The following is a 22,892-nucleotide window of genomic DNA, read 5'->3' on the forward strand; positions in this document are numbered from 1 at the left end:
GTAGAACTAATGTAAGGAGATATAAGTTCCCTCTAGTCAACTGAAGTTCTCAAAAAGAATTTTGAATGTTTCTTCTTTCATTTAATTGAAACTGAATATGCCCTGAAATTGCAGAACTGCAAGCTACTTCTTCTGTCCCTAAAAGCGGGATTCTTCTTCTTTTCAAATATTGGGGGTATGTGTGTGCGCGTGCGTGTGTGTGTGTGTGTGTGTGTGTAAGATTATTGGAGAACCACTACAAGGACACATTTAATCAAGACCTCCTGGAACAATGTATTAGACTGACTTTATCACCTTCCAAAAAGTTCATTTCATTAGAGAAATTGTCTGATAGTTTTGTGTATATGTACCTCATACTTTAGATATTCCTGAGACTATTAAAAGAGACCCATTTTTATATGAAATTAAATACTTAAATGCTTCTAATGATTTCTTTTACAAAGCAACAATTGCTCTAGTCTTTAAAGTAATTTTGCTCACAAATAGGCTTGGTCAGGCTTCAGATTCTAGATTGAAGTATTTTTAGGTAGGAAAAAATCCTTAGAATTCTTTATGCCTCCCATGGCTAAGGCTTCATGACTGCTAAACTTTTTAGCTTTTATTCTTGTAGCTTGTAATTTTCTACAACTGAGAGATTGCTTTATTTCCTTGGGGTGAATGGGATCAGGATGTTTCTTTTTTTTTAATTGCGATAAAATGGACATATAAAACATTAGTTTCAGGTGTACAACATAGTGACTTGATATATGTATATATTGCAGAATGATCACCACAATTTATTTAGGTAACATCCATCATCATACATAGTTATAATTTTTTTCCCTGTGATGAGAATCTACTCTCTTAGCAACTTAAAAATATACAATGTAGTATTATTAACTATAGTCACCATGCTGTACATTACCAGGATTTACTTATGTCATAATCAAAAGTTTATACCTTTTGACCACCTTTGCCATCTCCCCTCCCCACCAACTACCAGTGTGTTCTTTGTATTTCTAAATTCAGTCTTTTTGTTTGTTTGGTTTTGGGGTTTTTTTCATTCCACACATAAATGAGATTATAAAGTATTTTTCTTTCTCAGTCTGGCTTATTTCACTTAGCATAATGCCCTCAAGGTCCATCCTGTTGTCACAAATGGCAGGATCTCCTCTTTTTTTATGAATGAATAATAATACACGGATATATATATATATATATATATATATCCCATTTTCTTTATCCATTCATCCCTTGGTGGATACAGGTTGTTTCTATGTCTTGGCTATTATACATAATGCTGCAGTGAACATGAGAGTGTAGATATCTTTTCAAGGTTGTGTTTTCATGTCCTTCAGATAGATACCCAGAAGTGGAATTGCTGTATCATATGATAGTTCTATTTTTGATTTTTTGAGGAACCTCCATACTGCTTTCCATAGTTGCTACAGCAATCTACATTCCCACCAACAGTGCATGAGGGTTCCCTCTTCTCTACATCCTCTCCAACACTTGTTATTTATTATCCATTGTTTTTTTTTTTTAAGGATAGTCTTAAGTGAAAGTGACTTTTTTTTTTAAGATTTTATTTTTAAGTAATCTCTATACCAACATGGGGCTTGAACTCCCAACCCTGAGATCAAGAGACGCATGGTCTCCTGACTGAGCCAGCCGGGTGCACCTATTTATTGTCCTTTTGATAACAGCTATTCTAACAGTTGTGAGATGATAGCTCATTGTGCTTTTGATTTGCATTTCCCTGATGATGAGTGATGTTGAGCACCTTTTTATGTACCTGTTGGCCATCTGTATGTCTTCTTTGGAAAAAATACCTATTCACATCCTCTGCCATTCATTCATTCATTCATTCATTCATTCCTCTGCCCATTTTTTAAAAAGGAGATTGTTTTATGTTTGTTTCTTTGCTATTGAGTTGTATGAGCTCTTTTACTTATTTTGGATTTTATCAGATATATGATTTGCAAGCATTTTCTCATAGGTTGCCTTTTCATTTTGTTGGTGGTTTCTTTTGTTCTGCAGAAGCATTTTAGTTTGAAGTAGTCTTACTTGTTTATTTTTTGCTTTTGTTGCCTTTGCTATTGGTGTCAAATTCAGAATGTGTATATTTATGCATAGAAAAAAGTCCAGAATGACAGCCAGCAAAATGTTTTTTATTATGTTATTTAGCAATGGTTATTTATAGGTAATGGAATTTAGAGGCAGTTTTTTCATTTCCTTCTCCATAATTTACTAAATTATCTGAATGTTTTATAATGAGCATGTATTACTTTGATAATCAGAGACAATAAAGATACATTGGGGTGGAATACCTAATTATATTAATATACCTTCACTTCCTGCTCTAGGTTTCTAGATATTAGTTTTATCAGAATTTATATGGATTGCTAGGGAAGGTTGGAGAGTCTAAGAAAAGGAAGAATGGGAGAAATCAAAGTATGATTTTTTAGAAATTAAGAAACAAAAAAATGACAAAAAACAAAAATAATCAGAACCATCTCTAATTTTCATTTATGCAGCATAGGATCAGATACACTTTTGCTGAAAGGAGTGTCTACAACAGAGAGTGAAGATCATTCTACTATTACTAGTACTACTTTACTCCTAGGTGATACTTGCTGGATGTTCACTTCATACTGGGCACCATCAAAAGCGCTTTGCATAGTAGTCCTGTGTGGTAACTACTACTGTTATCCTTGTTTTATAGATGAGGCACAGAGAGATTATAAATATGTCTTTACTTGCTGCCCTGGGCCTTGAAGCTCTTAGATCTTACTGAAACTATGAGAACATGCCCAAGGGAGGTCACATAGCTAGCACTCTAGGCCAAAGGTACCATTCTTTTTTTTTTTTTTAAGATTTTATTTATTTATTTGATAGAGACACAGCGAGAGAGGGAACACCAGCAGGGGGGAGTGGGAGAGGGAGAAGCAGACTCCCCGCAGAGCAGGGAGCCCGATGCAGGGCTCAATCCCAGAACCCTGGGATCATGACCTGAGCCAAAGGCAGACTCCTAATGACTGAGCCACCCAGGCGCCCCCAGAGGTGCCATTCTTGATCACTAAACTGTACTGCACTTTTAATTTGATTAATTGCACCATGAGCTGTAGAAAATTTGATGCAATCCTGTCACTAAGGCATGCTTTGTATTTGCAAAGGACAATACAGAGATAATTCTGCTAAACTGAATTCTTAGGACAGTATATATCATTAGGATTTTGAGTTTTTATTTATTTTTATTTAGTTAGTTTTAAGATTTTATTTATTTATTTTGAGATAGAGAGAGCATGAGCGGGGGGAGGGGCAAAGGGAGAGGGAGAATCAGACTCCTTGCTGAGCAGGGAGCCCGTCCTGGGCCAGGACCCTGGGATCATAAGAAGGCAAACGCTTAACCCACTGAGCCACCCAGGCACCCCAGGATTTTGTGGGGGTTTTTTGTTTTTTTAGAGAGAGTGCTCAAGTGGGGGAAGGGGGACAGAGGCAGAGGGAGAGAGAATCTTAAGCAGCTCCACCCCCAGCACAGAGCCTGACATGGGGGGGGTGGCTCAGTCTCATGACAGTCTTATGACTCTGAGGTCTTGACCTGAGCCAAAATCAAGAGTCATTGCTTGGGATGCCTGGGTGGCTCAGTCAGTTAAGCATCTGCCTTTGGCTCAGGTCATGATCCCAGGGTCCTGGGATCGAGCCCTGCATCAGGCTCCCTGCTCGGCGGGAAGCCTGCTTCTCCCTCTGCCTGCCACTCCCCCTGCTTGTGCTCTCTCTCTCTGACAAATAAGTCATATGCTTAACCAACTGAGCCACCTGGGTGCCCCAGGATTTTGTATTTTTTAATATTATTACACAATTTAGGGTTATACTTTAAGTATACAATTGTAGGTACATACTCACACAAACACATTTTCCAATGCTGCTTAGAAGAGAGAAAGAAATGCACACAGAGATGGAGACAGAGAGGAGGAAGATTATAAACCAAGAACTTAAAATGGATTTTTGTACCAACATTATCTTGTCTTGCATTAATAATTCTAATATTATTTACAAGAGGAAGCTACCAAAATTTGCTATCTTATGGTTGTCCCACCCTAAATGCAGCTTTGGCTTATTTTTCATAGTCTATATGTTTAACCAAATTAGCATGTTTTTCACCAAAGAGACCACGATGAATAGAGAGGGGGAGAAGGGTTTGTGGAGATAGAAGGAATAGAACAAATTTCAAATAATTTCCCTTTGCATAATTAAAATATAGTGTTATAATTCCCATCGGGACATTAGGAAGTTAATGGGAAAGGTTTAAGGAACATTTAGTAGCTAACCTCATTTCCGCCTCAGAAAGCCATTTCCTTTGTCGGTTTGCCGTTACGGTGAGCCACATGAGAAAGCTTAGTGTACAGTTTTCACATGACTTTTTTTCCCTCCGTGTTGTAGTAATCAAAATGTAATTAAAATGGAACAAAAGGCATGTGCAAAATAGAAGTATCCATCTTTAGGAAATGACTGGCATATATTATATAATACTTAGATTATAAAAAATCTATATATACTTAATAACATATATTTAGGTTCTTAAACTTGTGTTTTCTTTCAGAATGAATACTCTATTGAAATGATTTTTTTAACAAAGCCGGGTTTCATATTTTGTTTTACCTCTCTAAGAGGTCAGATGGTATTACATTTTAATAATGTGGAAAATTATATCAGTTGTTTTTATTTAAGGACTTTATTAATTGCTGTGAAATATTCATTTTGTATAAAAATTCATTTGTAACAAAGAGTTTGAACTTCGGTACAGCTTTTTGACCTTTCCAATTATAGGTATTTATAATTTGCAGGTTTATAGTAAGGTAACAAAACCTGATCCAGTGACCATTTAGAATCAAGTCATTTGCCAATACAATACTATATTTTATTCTCCTCTTGGTTTCCACAGTGCATTACACATAATATATATCCAATAAAGCTGTTAAGTGAACAAAGGAGTAAGTGAATGAATGAGAAAGCAATTGGGAAATGTTAACTTTTGGCCCAGGAGTCATCTAAACTAAGTATTAATTGAAAGAACTAATTTAATTTCTACAAACATAGGGGTAGGGAGATGTTGAACCAAACTTTGTTTCATAATAAATGGTATTTTAAAAATGAGGAATGAGTGAAGGGGATTCTCTCTCTGCTAATAACATATTGAAACTGCTAATGAGAACTTCGTAGTACATTTTGAAGTAATTTAATTTTCGTAAGACTGAGGAGATGATGCCAAAAATACCAAGAACTTTATTTATTTTTTAAAATGTAAGTCAAAAGTTTGCCAGAAATACATGTCTGGTTGGTTTTTACCTGGATTATTAATTCTCCTTGCCTTAATGGAGACATATCTTTTGAAATATTTTTCTCATTGAATATTTATGAACAGGGTGCTAGAGAAAATTACTTTTTCCTCTTCTCTTCTTTGAGGTATAACTCTAAGTGGTTCAGGGTCCATTTGCTGGAGAAATATACTTCGTTATGAGGGCACCAAAGAAACACATTTAATAAAAACATTTGTTATTCTGCCTAATGGTGTAAAACATGTCACCTAATATTTTAAAACATAGGTCCAGTATAAATGCTAAATGGGTATTATGGAGATCCTGTGCTGCTTAAATTCAAGTTGGGTTGTTAGAATAGTGTCTGTAAATTTGTACTGATATTTCCAGTATTATGTACTGAGAAAAGCACATCTGTAAAAACTGGTGTGTCCTGGTATTCTTGGCAGGATTTGGGCTGCCTTTAATCTCCTTTGACTTGTTCATCTTTTAAGGCCATCCATAAAGATGCACTGAGTATCCTTTTCAGCCTTTGGTTAGGATTTGCATCAGTAGTCATAAACCTGCTCTCTGGACAAAGACACCCTTTCCTTTGAAGTAATTGCTCAAGCTTTTCAAAGCAGTCCAAGAAGTCTATCCTCTTTCTCTTTTTATTTTTCTTTAAGAAGAGTTTGAAGTGTAGCCCCTTAAACTAGCAGCAAGATAAATTTTTCTCTCAGCTTTATTGAAAGCCATGACGATTTTTCAAGCAGTAGGACTTTAAAAGATTCTTAAAGGAACCTGTTCTGCTTTATGATCTAGCTTTTGGTAGATCCTACTACCCCAGGAAGCAAAAGTAAAGACTTCTTGTATCCATTAACACTGCAAATTTTTATCAACGAATTAATCTGATATTTTTCAGAAGACTTTTTTTTTTCTGCTCTTTGCTTTAGAGACTTCAGTAAAAAATGGTGATAGCTTTGGGGTCTTTGAAAAAGTAATGTATGGCCAGTATTGTTTTATTTGAGCTGCTTTCTTCCCCTCCCCCCCCCAAGTATTAACTCTCAGGGCTGGCATGAGGTTGGGATGTGAGTGCTACCATGGCAATGAGTTACATGGTTCCTAGATTTCGTTTCTAGACTTTCCAAACAAATATACACAGATATGGAGCAGTTTTTTAACCTTTCCTTTCTGTAGGAGGTTATTGCTTGGGCTCTGTGATCCAGGGTGATGTACAACAGTGTAACTACAGAGAAATAAATAGATTCTGTGAGCCACATATAAAGCCTGTGTTCTGCCTCTGATTTTCGCCTCTACCCTTAGTAATTTTATTCCAGGTGGTCCCCAAAATATCCGTTGAATTTAAACAGTTTGGATCTGTTGGATTTAAGTCCCATATCATATAATTTCTATTTGCTCTAGTGAAATTTTAATACTTAATCCAACAAGTATTTACTGTGAACAGATTTTTGTGATGACAAAATGTAAAGAAGACACTCAATCTGCATAGCAGATAATAAAGGAAGTACACAGTTCAGTCTTTAAACAAGACTGCAAACAGCTTATTTTAAGAGGATTTGATATCCCTCCTTATATTCTTGTATGTGGATTTTTAGGGGCTATTAATGTGTATTTTCTAAAGGGGAGGGAATGTTAAATAGCACAGTCTTCTTACTGGAAATGCAGCAAGTGTTTGTGAAACCAGTTACCTGAGAACAACCCAATGGTCATAAGTTTACCCTTATGTTTTTAATTTGTTGTTTTTCTTTTCCTTTCCTTTTTTTTCTTCTATATTTCCTGAACTGTCTAACCTGCTTCCTGGGTTAGAGAACATTTTGCCAAACTTTGAAGCCAAAGTCCCAGCACTGAACAATTCTTTATTTAGAGATCAGGCTCTAGGAAAAGAAAAATCTTTTTCAGTTTTGAAATCATGCAGTATGTGTGTATCTTCTGACTTGTGGAGGGAGAAATGATTGGTATAATGTGGATCATTTGGAAACTTGTATTTCGTAAGTAAAGCATACTTACAAAAAATTTTAATTATGAGTTTACAAAAAAGAATGCTTTTATCTCAACCCACTTTATGGGCTTAATCATGAGGCTTCTTAAACTCTAACTTTATAGTCCTAGAAAATTCTCAGTATTTCAACTCTTATGTTAAATATAATTAGCAATTTTCTTACTTCCTCACTATGTCCCCGAGAAAAAATTCTTAGATCTAGAAAACAAAACGTTAGCACTGACATGCCTAAATGACAACATTTTCTGGGTCCATTATCCATCTGTCCTTTGTTTACTTTGGCTTACACTTTAGATTGCTTTCAGTTGCCATCAGTTTTCCTTCAAACTTTCATTTCCCACTAAGGAATTCCAAGACAACTCAAGTTAAAACACAAATCTCTCCACCTCAATAAAACAGTAACTTATGAAAACAAAAAAGGAAAAATCGCATTAAAAATGTATTCCTTAGAGCTTAATGATTTTAATTCTTGATTTCAAAAGGTTGCCAATATATATAATTAAACATTAATTTTGAAAATAATGTACAGTATTTTGTAGAATGTAGAGCATCTTGGGAAAGGGGGAACAATGAATCAGGGCTAACTCCAGGTAACCTTTTAAAACATACTTATTTCTAATTTTTGTGGCAAAGCTGATCTCTAACAGAAAGTTAAGTAGTTCAGATTGGCTTACATTATTTCCTCTTTTTCTGAAAAAAATTTCCCAAATTTGTGTACTTTTTAAGGAAAAAAACATAGTTGCTCTTATAACAAATAATTTGTGGTTTGCAAAATGTCAAATGAACTTTGTAATTAAGGTGGGTTTCCCTCACAGTTTATAAACTTTGAATCAAAAGAAACCAAGCCCCTTATTCCACTCATGCCCTTGCCTTTTAATATGTCATTTGACATCTCCCTCTGTCACTAAGCATGGAGGCCAGTCCCAGTGTCGGGCTGCACATGGCACAGCCGATGCGGTTTGATATGATGGCCCTCTACTTACATTTCATTGCAGAAGTACTTAACAGTCCCCAGAAGCCACGAGGCACTCTGTGGGGACACAGCTATACATTATGTACGACAATAAATGCATCGTAATAATTCTTTGTAATGGCTAGACATGAAGTAACTGTAGGCTCCAGCTGAAGGGGGGCAGGAAGCACAGAAACTAGGCCCCTATGTCCATAGGAGAGCCTCCCCGCCCCCCCGTTTTTGGTCATGGATCTCGGTGCATTCAGTAAAAGCTTCCTCCTTCCTCCCCTCACCATCCTCCCAGAAAAACATAGGCATGTACATATATTTTGCATGAAATTTCAGAGAATCCACTGTGACCCATCACAAAAACCACTGCGTTGGAGGCTAGTTTTTGTTTTTTTTTTTTAAGATTTTATTTATTATTTGACAGAGAGAGACATAGTGAGAGAGGGAACACAAGCAGGGGGAGTAGGAGAGGGAGAAACAGGCTTCCCCGCGGTGCAGGGAGCCCGATGTGGGGCTCGATCCCAGGACCCTGGGGTCACGACCTGAGCTGAAGGCAGACGCTTAACGACTGAGCCACCCAGGCGCCCCGCTAGTTTAATTTTTTAACAGCCAGTATTTGCCTTTCCAAGGACAATAGGTTTCTGCTGGATTTTCCCGGCCTACCTGAGAGGATAACAAGTTGTTCCTTCCACAGCTGGTGCTAGAGACCTTTTTCTGGGCATGTTTGCCCCTTTTGAGTTACACAGTATCATTTATCAATCTTCCTGTGAAACCAATCCAAATCGAGGAAATCTAAGCATGCTAATGGAACACTGCTCTCTAGTCCCATTTATAAAGGCTTTCTGTGTCTTTGTCTTTAGAGACTATAAAAGTGGAGGGCTACTGTGGTCTGAAAATAGTGTTCTTCAGGCTAAATAAGGAATTCAGCTTATCCTTGCCACTTGGCATGAATCAAGAGCCATGTCCTCTTTATCTGAGCTGGGCCTGTTTGTGGTGTGGGTTCCTTATTAACCAACCAGGTTTTTTTCTTCTTTTTATTTTGGGACTGAGATACAGGATGACTTCTTCTATTGTGAAAATGTCTGAGAACATCTTCCATTATCTGGATACTCATTCTCTGTTAGCCTTTCCTCACCTTCCTCCTCTAGTTTTCAGTCACTATCAGAACTATGTGTGAGAGTTTGCTTTATTTCCCCTCTGTTCTTTGAACCACAGAGAAATACCCTCTGTGAGGTTTCTATATCAGGAAAATACATAAGATTAGTAAATAGGCATTTAAGAGAGGGGCTACTTTGAGATATCATGTCCTAGTTCAGACTGTCTTCACTACAACAGGGATCTTAGGGGCCAATGGAAAAGGGGGTGGTGCTGCTGCCTACTTTTATAATCATCCATCTATAAATCATCTAATCAAGGGGCTTCTATTTATATTTGGGAAGTATCTGAGTCATTCTACAATGCAGATCTTTGTCTTATTTTACTCTGTGTTTTCAACCACTGTTGCTTTATAATCATGTAAGGATTAGAAATTTAGCAACTGGTCTTCATACTCTAGCATATAGTTTGGATCTAGGGCTAAAATAGCGTTTTTGGACAGATTTCCAAACTGTGAATTAATTAGGAACAGGTTGTTGGTTATTTAAGTAGAAGGAGCTGAGAGAGGTAATCTCCTGCATGAACTTGAACTGATTTGCTTTTATCTGTTTCTTCCTAAAGGTGAGACCACCACTCCTCGAGCCATTCTGACAGGCCACGACTATGAGATCACTTGTGCTGCTGTCTGCGCTGAGCTAGGCCTGGTGTTAAGTGGCTCCAAAGGTAAATCTGTGGTACCTTCATAAAATGTGTGCATTTTTTGGTGTTTGGCAAGGATGGCTTTGGTACTTTGTTCTCTAAGCTATGCTGTCTGTTACAGTAGCGATTAGCCATGTAGGACTATTTAAATTAACTAAAATGTGTAAGTTAACTATATAAAGTTTAAAACGCAGTTCCTGGGTGGTACTAGCCACTTTTCAGGTGTTCACTTCCCCCCACATGACTGTGCCTACTGAACTGAAGAGCATAAATACAGAACGTTTACACCATTGCAGAAAATTGTGTTTCACAGCATTGCTCTGAAGAGGGAGGCAGGGACAAGGAGCATCTTTGTCTATTTGTTTATTCTTCTGGACTCTAGGCTGGTTTTCATCTCACACCTGGTGGGAACTTGACCTGGTCTGTTTTAACTTCCAAATCTCAGAATGAGGCTGGAGCCGGGATGGCATTGAGAATGGAGTGGAGAGATACTTAAGCTGGTTTGCCTGGAGGTCTGCCCTTGCAACAACATCATGTATTTAGGCCAGAGATATTAAGCAAGCTTTCAGAGAGCACACACCACAAATCAGGATCTGACCTGGAACAGAGCTGTTTTTAATTCACTACTTATTCCATCTCAAGAGTTTATCCATTTCTCTGTCTCTCTGCCCTGAGCTGAGGTCTGAACACACAAAAAAAGTACTGTAGTCCTTTGTCTTTGAAGGTTATCTGGTGGGGATGCATTGAGTATTTGACTCACCTTATCTGTGTCTCGAACTATAATACTGAGTCTAGCCAACAAGACTTACTAAATATTCAAAGGGATTGTATTTAAAAATTTAGTTGGTCAAGGCAATGAAATAATGGTAGCAAGAATTCTATACCTACTAGATTTTTTTCCTTCTTATACCCAATAATTTCATATATCCTGAGCAAATATAAGTACTTAAGACTATACGGGATTCAGATTAGACACAGGGGCACCTGGCTGGCTCAGCCAGTAGAGCATGCAGCTCTTGATCTCAGGGTTGTGTGTTTGAGCCCCGTGTTGGGTATAGAGCTTACTTAAAAATAAAATCTTAAAAAAAAACCCAAAACACACAAAAAATTAGACATATAAAATGAACCTATCATAGTAAAGGTCATCCTTGCTTTGCATGGTAGTGCAGGACCATAAGAATGATAAGAATGACCATACAAGCTGAAAGCCATGTAGAGTGATCGTAACAATCAGTGGGGGACATTTGGGGTTGTTTCATGGCTTTTAAAATTTTTTGTCAAAACATTAAAAATTCGCTTACACAGTTTTATACACACACATATGGGCACAAAAAAACTAGTTAAACTCACATTTACATAATACACTGTAATTTAAAAACATTAGAAACTTTGAAAATTAAAGTGTTTTCCTCATGAGAAACTTATCAAGAGTAGAACAGTGGTTGCCCCCTTCTCTTTGTATAACTTAAGATAAAGAATGGAATCTTTTCTGTGCTTTGACCAGTTGTCACGCTCCTTTCTAAGTTTTGGTCAGCTTCCAACATTTTATCTTCTGTGCATTCAACATCATGAAACATCCCCCTTGGGTTCCTTTAAAGTGAAGGTTCTTGCTGGCATCACTACTTCTGGGACATCATCATTCTTGTTACAACCCCTTTTCTAATCTATGTCAGTAAGTTCACCTTCACGGATTTCCTCTGGCTACATATCTACAGTCTCTCAGCAACATCAACGTTTCCAGAATCAGCTCTTTCTCCTGTAATCCCATTTATATTCAGTGCAAAGTTCACTCTCAGCTTTATCACTTTTCATTTCCTTACTGCAATTTCATCTTTTGGCCAGTAGTCCCTTTTGATGATCCATTTTTGTAAAATGTCACATGGGTTTCTCTCTGGAGATGAGGAAGCAACACAACCACACAGTTAGCTCTGTGTGCACGGACTGAGGGACAGACCGTCAGTGACCACTCACGGACAGACTCTCAAAGGAAATGATGTGGTTGGTCACTTGTGATGCACATCTGTTATTTACATAGTCATTTGTGGACTGAAGAGCTAGTCACAAAATGTGAACTTTATGCAACTACTGTGAAACCTGAAGTTTGAACTGTGGTGAGGGACTGGTGTCATTTAAAGAGTGATCATGGATATTCATGCTGCTGGGACTATGTGAAGCAGAGGCTGCTGGTATGTATTTATGTTGAGAACACAAAAAACTTAAAAACTCCCTGAGCGGTCAAGAAAAAGAAGAGAACCTGATTTTCAAAAGGGCATGCTCTTGGGGTGCCTGGGTGGCTCAGTCGTTAAGCGTCTGCCTTCGGCTCAAGTCATGATCCCAGGGTCCTGGGATCTAGCCCCGCATCGGGCTCCCTGCTCCGCGGGAAGCCTGCTTCTCCCTCTCCCACTCCCCCTGCTTGTGTTCCCTCTCTCACGGTGCCTCTCTCTGTCAAATAAATAAAATCTTAAAAAAAAAGGGGGGGGGCATGCTCTTGGTAGTCCTGTGGGATCAGCTCACAAGTCCCACAGGCCTGAGTAATTTAGCTTGCAGATCAGCAGGCCTTATACTCGTTTCCCCTCTTGTCTGACTCGGGCATCTCTTAGAACTTAGTCATCACACAGGCGGTTCTGGTTACCTACTCCTTCTTTAACATGTAGCAGGCATTCAGTAAAAACCCTCTGATCGTAGGCACTCGCAGTAGCTCCCATCCCCCTCAGGCAGCTCAGCCTGGAGCTCAGCCTGGGGAGTTGGGAGTGTGGGTGCCACTCGCTTTGGGGGCAGCCAGCGAGTGTACTCGCTTGCAGAAGGACCTCTGTGTGAATTTACTGGGAGTGGGGGGGAGGGGGGAGGTGGACTACCAGCGACGTTCTTTCATTGTGAATAATGAGCAGTGGAGGGAAGAAGGCTGAGGCCTCCCGAAGCTGCCCTAAAGAGCTGTCCCTTCGCTGGCCCACAGTGCGACCACTGCTGTTGGGGCCCCTGTGACATGCAGACAGAGCTTCATCGTGAGCTTGATGGCAGCTTGTGTTTAACTGTGGCCCACCCTTCCCGGAAGCTCCTCTAGGATTTGGAATTTGTCCTGTTCCTTTCTGAACGCATCTTGTTTTGATCATCTCTTGGCATAATAAATTTCACAAAGTAACTTCCTGTCTCTTGAGGAGAAGTGAACTTGAATGTATAGGACTTGGCTTTCTCCTCTCCCAAGAAGAAGGTGAGATCTGGTCAGCATGCAGGTGACATTTTGTAAAATAACATATATATGTAAGTTTTAAAGGTTTGCTACAGCTGTATGATCCTGTTTGATCTGTGCTCAAGATTCATTTCACATTTGTCATCATTAAAAAAATTTTGTCTTTTGTTTCTCTTTTCTCAGAAGGACCATGTCTCATACATTCCATGAATGGAGACTTATTAAGGACTTTGGAGGGTCCTGAGAACTGCCTGAAACCAAAACTCATTCAGGCTTCAAGAGAGGGTCATTGTGTCATATTCTATGAAAATGGCTGCTTCTGTACATTCAGTGTGAACGGGAAACTCCAGGCCACTATGGAAACGGATGATAACATAAGGGTGAGTATACTACAGACTTTTCACCCTTCTAGATCTTGACCTCCAGGTGTGGCAAGTGAGGAGGGAGAGGGTTCACTAGAGAGACCTCTGTTTCAGTCGCAGAGGGCCTTTCCACGCCATAAGAAAATCATCAGGTAGCACTTGGATGGGGCTTGTGTATTCACAGACCACGGCGTGTCCTGGCCGTGGCGACCGCATCGCTCAGCCAGGGCACTCCGTGCGTGACGGCACACAGTAAAACCAACCTGCGTGGCTTTCATAGCATTGTTCAGCTTTTTTTTTTTTTCTCTAAGAAAGGTAACTGCACATAGTTGTTTTCTGAGCATCAAAGCTAAACTAGTACACTAGACTACCCCTAACACCGATTCCTCTGCACACTTGAATAGGCAGCTGGTGGGAGTGGTAGGGATTACGACTATTCAGGATTAGTATCTCATTCCAGACTTGACTTCTTGAATAACAAGACCAACACTTACCAAATTCAGGGAATTGGGCTTCCAATTATGATGTGAATTAGGCAGACATTTTTTTCCCTTTTGATAAGCCAGGAATGGTAATGCTAGGGGACCTTCTGGAGCCTTGCTTCATTTTCAGGACAGGACTCCAAAAGGATTAGAGGTTGAAGAAAACAATAAGGACTGCTCTTTGAAGAGGCTCTTTTTTCAAGGTCCTTCTTTTCTCACTCCCAGCCTTCAGGGGCAGCTTAAGATAAAAGGAAGCTGTGGTGTTCCTATCATTTTCCAGGATGAGGTTGGAGGCACATGTGAACTGTGTACGGTGAGGGGACTCTGGACATGTCAGGGGTGCAAAGAGGGTCACAGAGGCCGCTGCCCTCCAAGTGTGGCTTTAAGCTAGCTCTGGACATTATATTCGTTGCTCTTCCTGACCCAGGGCAGCTTGGATGACATAAATTTTCCCGGTTTCCCAGATCTAATCTGAGCCCCACCCCACCCCCACCCCCGCTTCTCTCAAGTAAACAAATACTGGAGTCAGTATTTGAAACAACAACCCTAAATATAGATTATGTGGATGAAATGAAGGGCACTTGCTGCTTCTGTCTCTTAGCATTGATTTCTTAATTCAGTGTCATCTCCATTTCGCTCTGTAAATTTTCTTCACTGTATTTTGACTGCCTCTACCACAAAAGCGTGCACTCCTACTTTTATTTTTCCCTTCCTTCTCATAATACTTCATTTAAACCAAGTACACATCAGAGGATTTTCCTTTCCTCTTTTCTTTACAATAATAATGTTGATAATCTGTCACTTTGAGTTACGATTATACTGTCAGCAACACTAAGAAATCTGTAAAATAATTTGAAATCCCTTGCTGGCTAAAACAATATCTGTGGCATTTCAGTTAGTACCGAAGGCTCTGGGAAGTACCTTGAGGCAATGGTACGGAGGCTTTCTGCAGACTGTTCATACACACATGTTTTTCCTCTCTGCCCTATAGCCATTGTTTTTTTCCCCCTGTAATATTTCCCACTGGATTTTAGGCTTAAACAATCCATTGCCTTTTTCCCAGCACTCCTGCACTTTATCACACTGGCTTGCAAGTGGCAACTGTGTGATTAAAACAAGTTTGCCTGGGGCGCCTGGGTGGCTCAGTCATTAAGCGTCTGCCTTCGGCTCAGGTCAGGATCCCGGGGTCCTGGGATCGAGCCCCACATCGGACTCCCTGCTCGGCGGGAAGCCTGCTTCTCCCTCTCCCACTCCCCCTGCTTGTGTTCCCTCTCTCGCTGTGTCTCTCTCTGTCAAATAAATAAATAAAATCTTGAAAAAAAAAAAAAGTTTGCCTGAAATGAGCACTACCTGCCCATGGCTCCAGAGACTGGCACTGGCACAGCTAACGGCTGGAGAATACGAGACATCCCAGAGCAAAAATCTCCAGTTCCATCCTGCAGTCTGAGCTGTACAAGGAAACGAGACCATGGAAACAAAGTAGTCATCAGCTCAGACCAGAAATTAAGTTTCTCTGAAATATCAAGAACCCTGCAGGCGGCAGCCTGGGGAACCTCTGCACTAATCAAGGCTTCCCACCTGTTTTTATTTAGATGCCAGATTGTTGGGTGGCATTTGGTTAACGTATCATAGCACATCAACTAGGCAGTGTTTAGATGTCTTAATGAGTAACTTAAATTAAGTGGGCAGCCTGTACAGAGCAGCAAAGTTATTTTATCCTAAACAAAGGATAACCACCATTTCACCCCTAGGAACTCATTTCTTTTCTTTTTCTGGGGAAACTCGGTTTTAGGACGTGAGCATGCCCAGCAGACTGCTATGGCCGTAGAAAGCAGTACAGCTGTGGCATTGTCCAAGGCACTCCGGAGTCCAGGGGATGTGGACATGTCTCGGGGGCCCTCTTAAAATCTCTCGTCTCGGCCCACCCCGGATACTGAGGAGAGGAGTTAGAGTTAAGAACTCCGTGAGCGCTGGTTTGGGTGGAAGACTGGACGCCCTCAGTAAATGTTACCGTATCTCTTACTCCAGGGGAACTTGACAGGTTCCTCGTGAGAAAGGCCAACAAAATACTCTCTCACTTTGGCGGGCACCTGGCTTATTAAAATGTTTTGGATGCCGATAAATATATAAGCCTAAAAATCCAGGCTTCATTTAATTCCAGACAGAACTAGGATTAGCGATTCTTTACTAGAACAAAGACTTAAAGAAAAGTAGTTTCAGTTTATGTTTTAATATAGCACTTACCCAGCAAAAAGCCTCAAGGATCAAACTCAAGTGAACCACAACCATAAAGTTAATGGATTTTCATCAGCTGAATTTTGTAAGTGTAGCAAGTAATTGCCCCGGCCCGTACTGCAGTTCTCTGGTAGCCTGTAGCGATCGCCGTTTGTGACATGAATGGGGGGGAAAGGATATTGACTTTTACTTATATTGAAGAATCTTACTATTTGTATTGGATTAAGATTCAGAGAATACTTCTTACTTGTAACTGTTTTCCATATACGGGTTTTTCTTAGATGTATTTTTGTATTCTTTGAGAATAAGCTACATTTAAGAGACCAGTAAAAGTTGGCATTTACGTAAATGTGAATTGAATGGCTATGGAACAGTCCTTTTCTAGGATTTTTTAAAAATTTTGTCAAAGGGCACGTTACAAACTTAAGGCAACTGTACTAAAACTGAGTGCAGAACAAATATATTTTCAGAAGTTAGATTTTTTTTTTCTTTCTGGCTTGCTAGCACAATCTGCCTTCCCATATTCACTGTCCAGGTAGACATAGGATTACAGGTATTTATGCTTTCCTTGAAAAGGATAAAAAATATTTTAGGCTTTGCAGGCTCTGTATTCTGTTGTAGTCACTTGTGAGAGTGGCCATAAATGAATGGGTGTGGTTATGTTCCAGTAACCCTTATTTACGGGCACTGAAATTTGGAATTCATATAATCTTCACAAGTCATGGAATATTATTCTTCCTTTGATTTTTTCCAACCACTAAAAATGTAACAAGTCATATAAAAGCAGGCAGTGGTCTGCATTTGGCCCCATTTACAGGACTGAAGAGCAAATACCATGTCTGTACTTCCTGTTCAGTACTGGCAGGAAGCAGTCAGTCCTGGGGCAAGAAGAAAATGCTTCACCTGGGGTTTAATCACCCTGGAAGCTGGCTCTCTATCTACCACGTTGTCTTCCTCACCGCTGTAAAAATCCAGGAGGCCTAGTGAAGTTACTAAAGCTCTTGGTCTTCTCCCGTGGGGCCACAGCCCCAAAGGCAGCAGTGTTTTCTCGGGGATCTGAGGTCAGCTAGCACTGCCTGCCCAGCCTTGGGATAGAGTGGGCTTAGCACATCCACAGTACAACTGGAGAGATGCCAGGAGGCTCCTCATTTCATAATGCTGGTCCTAGGCCACAACATGCACCATTTAAATTGTATTCACAGAGCCGGAAGAGTTTGCCACCTCATCTTTAAAAAGCAAAAATTAAAAACACAAAACCTCAAATACTGCCTAACTTTGTCCATTTGATTTTTGAAAAAGGACAAAAGTTTTCTGTAACTCCTGATTTCCTATAACCTTCTTAGGAGCACATGCATCCACTCTCTCCCTGCATGGAGTGGCTGCAGGGGAGAGGAAGGAAACAAGGGCTGGGAGCCGGGGTTCTCGTAGGGCCACACCTCTACTGAATATTGCTGTGTCTCTCCTAGGCCATCCAGCTGAGCCGAGATGGGCAGTACCTGCTCACAGGAGGGGACAACGGTGTGGTCATGGTCTGGCAGGTGTCTGACCTCAAGCACCTCTTTGCCTATCCAGGCTGCGATGCTGGAATCCGGGCCATGGCCCTGTCTTACGACCAGAGGTAACACTGAAATCACGGTCTACTGATGGGGATAGTGAAAACTGGAGGGAATTTATTTAAATGGGCTGATGGATAGACTGGGTTGTGGGGATCACCTGGGCAATCAAAAAAGCCAGTGAGAGGCACTTGGGTGGCTCAGTCATTAAGCGTCTGCTTTCAGCTCAGGTCATGATCCCGGGGTCCTGGGATTGAGCCCCATGTCCTGCTCCCTGCTCAGCGGGGAGTCTGCTTCTCCCTCTCCCTCTGCTGCTCCCCCTGCTTGTGTTCTCTCTCGTTCACTCTCTCTCAATAAATAAATAATCTTAAAAAAAAAAAAGCCAGTGAATTTTTTTTTTAAAGTGTCATTTTCCTTTTTGATGGCATTGCCACTCCTAGACAAAGGCTGAATTCTCCAGCAATAGACAGGATTTAAGTAACAAAAACTGTAATTACATTGCCATAAAGCTTTTTATATTTCTTAGAGTACTTTTTCCTTAAAATAAAAATTTAAGAGCTGTAAACATGTTTAATACAAAATGCCTGTATCTCTGTCCATGAGAATTCTATGGAGAGATTTGCCTTATTTCCTAAAACCTTCCAAGTGGTAAATTTTGGGGAGATAGTCTCCAGTATCTTATTTCCTCTTAACATACAGTCACAGATTTTAGTTCCTAATTTTTTTTTTAAATATTTTATTTGACAGAGAGAGACAGACCAAGAGAGGGAACACAAGCAGGGGGAGCGGGAGAGGGAGAAGCAGGCCTCCCGCGGAGCAGGGAGCCCGATGGCGGGGCTCAACCCCAGGACCCTGGGATCGTGACCTGAGCCGAAGGCAGACACTTAACGACTGAGCCACCCAGGCGCCCCTAGTTCCTAACTTTTTTATTGTGTTAACATATACATAAAATTTACCATCACTTTTTTGGTGTACAATTCAGTGGCATTACGTACATTGACACTGTTGTACAACTATCATCACTGCCCATCTTTTTTTTTCATAAGTTTTCATCATCCCAAAGAGAAGTTCTGTACCCATTAAACACTAACTTACCATTTTCCCTCCCAGAGCTCCATCCAGCTCACTTCAATTCCAGTGTCTGTCTCTATGAATTTGCGTCTTTTAGATACTTCGTATAAGTGGAAGCATAAAATATTTGTCCTGTTGTAGCATGTGTCAAGCTCATTCCTTTTTAAGGCTGAATAGTACATGCCACTTTGTATAGCTACTCATCTGTTGACATTTTGGTTGTTTTCACCTTTTGGCTGTTGTGAATAAGGTTGCCATGAACGTTCATTCACGTACAAATATCTGTTCAGATTCCTGTTTTCTTTTATTTGAGGTAGACAACCAGGAGTGGAATGCTTGGTTTGGTGTAGTGATTGATGTAGTTTTGGTATAGTGTGTGTGTGATTTGTTGTTGTTGTTTTTTTAAGATTTTTATTTATTTGACAGAGAGAGAGAGAGCACAAGTAGGCAGAGTGGCAGGCAGAGGGAGAGGGAGAAGCAGTAATGGTAATTCTTTAACTTTTTGAGGAACTGCCAAACTGTTCTCCACAGTGTCTGCACCATTTTACATTCCCACCAGCAGAGCATAAGGCCTGCAATTTCTCCACATCTTCACCAACACCTGTTATGTCCTGGTTGTGGTTTATTTTTGTTTTTTAATAATATCCATCCTAATGGGTGTGAAATGGTCTCTTACTGTGGTTTTGATTTGCATTTCCCTAATGACTGGTGGTGTTGACTTTGCACTCTTAATAGTGTTCTCTGATGTGCGGAAGTTTTTAATTTTGATGAAGTCTTTTACTGTTGTTGTAAATGCTTCCAGTGTATCCAAGAAATCATTGCAAAATCCAATGTCATAAAGCTTTTCCCCTATGAGTTTTATAGTTGTAACGCTTATGTTTAGTTTTTGATCCATTTTGAATTCATGCCTGTATATGATAGTAGATAAGGGTCCAGTTTCATTCTTTTGCATGTGGATATTGGTTTTCCCAACACTATTTGTTGAAAAGACTGTCCTTTCCCCACTGAATGGTCTTGACACTTATCAAAAATCATTTGACCATATATGTGAGTTTATTTCTGGGTTCTCTATTCTGTTGATCCATATGCCAGTACCAAACTGTTTTGATTACTATAGCTTTGTGGAAAGTTTTGAAATCATGAAGTAAAATTAATTTTACTTTTTGTTTTTTTTTTTTTCCAAGATTGTTTTTGGCTATTTGGGGTTCCTTGAGAATCCATTATGAATTTTATGATGGGTTTTTTCTATTTTTGCAAAAAAAAAAAGGGGGGGGGATTTTGATAGGGATTGGGTTGAATCTGTTGATTACTTTGGCTAGTATTGTCATTTTAACAATATTAAATCTTCCAGTCTGTGAACACAGATGTCTTTCCATTTATTTGCTTTTTTTAATCTCTTTCAGCAACATTTTATAGTTTGCAATATACAAGTCTTTGGCCTCCTTGGTTAAATTTATTCTTGAGTATTTTATTCATTTTGTTGCTATTGTAAATGGAATTGTTCTTAATTTCCTTTTCAGATTTTTTTCATTGCACATGTACAGAAATGCAACTTAATTTTTTTTTTTTTAGAAATGCAACTTAATTTTGTGTGGATTTTATATCGTGTAAAACTTTGTTGAATTCATTAACTCTAACAGGTTTTTTTGTGGAATCCTTAGGATTTCCTATATATAAGGTCATGTCAGTCTATAATAGAAATTAATTTTACTTCAAACTTTACAATTTGGATGTTTTTGTCTTGCCTAATTGCTCTGGCTAGGACTCCCAGTACCATGTTGAACTGGTAAAAGTGTTTATTTTTGTCTTGTTTCTGATAATAGAAGAAAAGCTTTTAGTCTTTCACCACTGTGTATGATATTAGCTGTGGGTTTTTCAGAAATTCCCTTTATCATGTTTATGTACTTTCCTTCTATTCCTAGTTTGAGTACTATCATTAAAGCATGTTGAATTTTGTGAAATGCCTTTTGTTCATCAATTGAGGTGATTATGTAGGTTTTTGTTAGTTCTGCTAATGTGGTAGATTACGTTGATTTTTGTATGTTGAACCATTCTTGCATTCCAAGAATAAACCCATCTTGGGTCATGGTGTATAATCCTTTAATATACGGCTGAATTGGGTTTGCTAATATTTGTTGAAGATTTTTATAGCAATATTCATAAGGGATATTGGTCTGTAATTTTTGTTTCCTGTAGTGTCTCTGACTTTGGTGTCAGGGTAATGCTGGCCTCACTGAATGACTTAGGAAGTATTCTGTCGTTTTTAGTTTTTTAGAAGAATAAGAGTTGGTGTTAATCCTTCTTTAAAAATGTTTGATAGAATTCACCACTGAAGCCATCTAGTCCAGGGCTTTTCTTTATTGGGAGGCTTTTGATTATTGATTCAGTCTCGTTAGTAGTTATAAGTCTATTCATATTTTCTATTTTTTCATGATTTAGTTTTGGTATAGTATGTGTTTTTAAGAATTTTTCCATTTCAGGGCGCCTGGGTGGCTCAGTTGGTTAAGCGACTGCCTTCGGCTCAGGTCATGATCCTGGAGTCCCGGGATCGAGTCTCGCATTGGGCTCCCTGCTCGGCAGGGAGCCTGCTTCTCCCTCTGACCCTCCCCCCTCTCATGTGCTCTCTGTCTCTCTCATTCTGTCTCAAATAAATAAATAAAATCTTTAAAAAAAAAAAAAAAAAGAATTTTTCCATTTCAGGGGCGCCTGGCTGGCTCAGTGAGTGCAGTGTGCAACTCTTCCTCTCGGGGTTGTGAGTTCAGGCCCCATGTTGGGTGTAGAGATTACTTAAAATCTATCTATTTATTTTTAAAGATTTTATTTGAGAGAGAGCATGAGCGGGGTGGGAGGGAGAGGGGGAAGCAGACTTCCCTCCCCAGTGAGCAGGGAGCCCGACATGGGGCTTGATCCCAGGACTCTGGGATCATGACCTGAGCCAAAAGCAGACGCTTAACCCACTGAGCCACCCAGGTGCCCCTAAAATCTTAAAAAAAAAAAAAAAAAATTCCATTTGATCTAATTGTTGGCATACAATTGTTCCTAGTATTCTTATAATCCTTTTTTATTTCTGTAAAATTGGTAGTAACATCTCTATGATTTTAGTAGTTTGAGTCCTCTCTTTTTTCTAAGTCAATCTAGCTAAAAGTTTGTCAATTTAATCTTTTCAAAGAACCAGCTCTTGGTTTTCTTGATTTTTCTCCCATTTTTTCTATCCTCTGTTTTATTTATCTCCACTCTCCAACCTTCATTATTTCCTTCCTCCTATGTTAGTTTTGAGTTTAGTTTGCTCTTTTTCTAGTTCAGGGTGTAGAATTAGGTTACTGATTGAGATATTTCTTTTTTAATGTATGTATTTACAGTTATAAATTTCCCTCAGCATTGCATTAAGTTTGTTTTCATTTGTCTCCGTGATTTTCTAATTTCTGCTCAGATTTGATTCATTGCTTGCTTAATTTCTATATATTTGTGAATTTTCATTTTCCGTTATTGCTTTCTTGTTCTATCGTGATCAGAAAAGATACTTTGTATGATTTTTAAATTTGTTAAGACTAGTTTTGTGGCCTAATATGGTTTATTCTGGAGAATACTCCATGCTCACTTAAGAAAAATGTCTGTTCTACTGTTTTTGGGTGAGTGTTCAGTATATGTGTTAGATCTACTTGTTTTGTTTTTTAATTAGATTTTTTTTAATAAACATTTATTTGAGAGAGAAAGTGGGAGAGAGCACGAGGCAGGGGGAGAGGCAGACTCCCTGCTGAGCAAGGAGCCTGATACAGGGCTCCATCCAGAAACCCTGGCATGATGACCTGAGCCAAAAGCAGATGCTTAACCGACTGAGCCACCCAGGTGTCCCTAATTAGATCTTATTTTAAAGTAATCTCTATACCCAACATGGGGTTCAAACTCACAACCCCGAGACCAAGAGTTGCATGCTCTACTGACTGAGCCAGT

The 22,892-nt window shown here is 39.4% G+C and overlaps 1 protein-coding gene and 1 long non-coding RNA gene across 6 annotated transcripts in view; one reads left to right on the top strand and one right to left on the bottom strand.

Moving 5' to 3' along the window:
* LRBA (LPS responsive beige-like anchor protein) overlaps positions 1-22,892 on the top strand; it is a 736,795-nt gene that overhangs the window by 710,900 nt on the left and 3,003 nt on the right. For all 4 annotated transcript variants that reach the window (XM_081811769.1, XM_081811768.1, XM_081811770.1 and 1 more), the window contains 3 exons: positions 9,974-10,075; positions 13,422-13,618; positions 17,784-17,935. In XM_081811769.1, coding sequence (XP_081667895.1) covers positions 9,974-10,075; positions 13,422-13,618; positions 17,784-17,935 — 451 coding nt within the window. The remainder of the gene's footprint in view (positions 1-9,973; positions 10,076-13,421; positions 13,619-17,783; positions 17,936-22,892) is intronic.
* The window catches only part of LOC145720094 (uncharacterized), a 51,275-nt gene that overhangs the window by 26,511 nt on the left and 1,872 nt on the right, over positions 1-22,892 (bottom strand). The gene's annotated exons all lie outside the window — the stretch shown is intronic.

This window comes from Leptonychotes weddellii, chromosome 2 (assembly GCF_054177405.1).
Source record: "Leptonychotes weddellii isolate Sample4059 chromosome 2, ASM5417740v2, whole genome shotgun sequence".
NCBI lineage: Eukaryota > Metazoa > Chordata > Mammalia > Carnivora > Phocidae > Leptonychotes > Leptonychotes weddellii.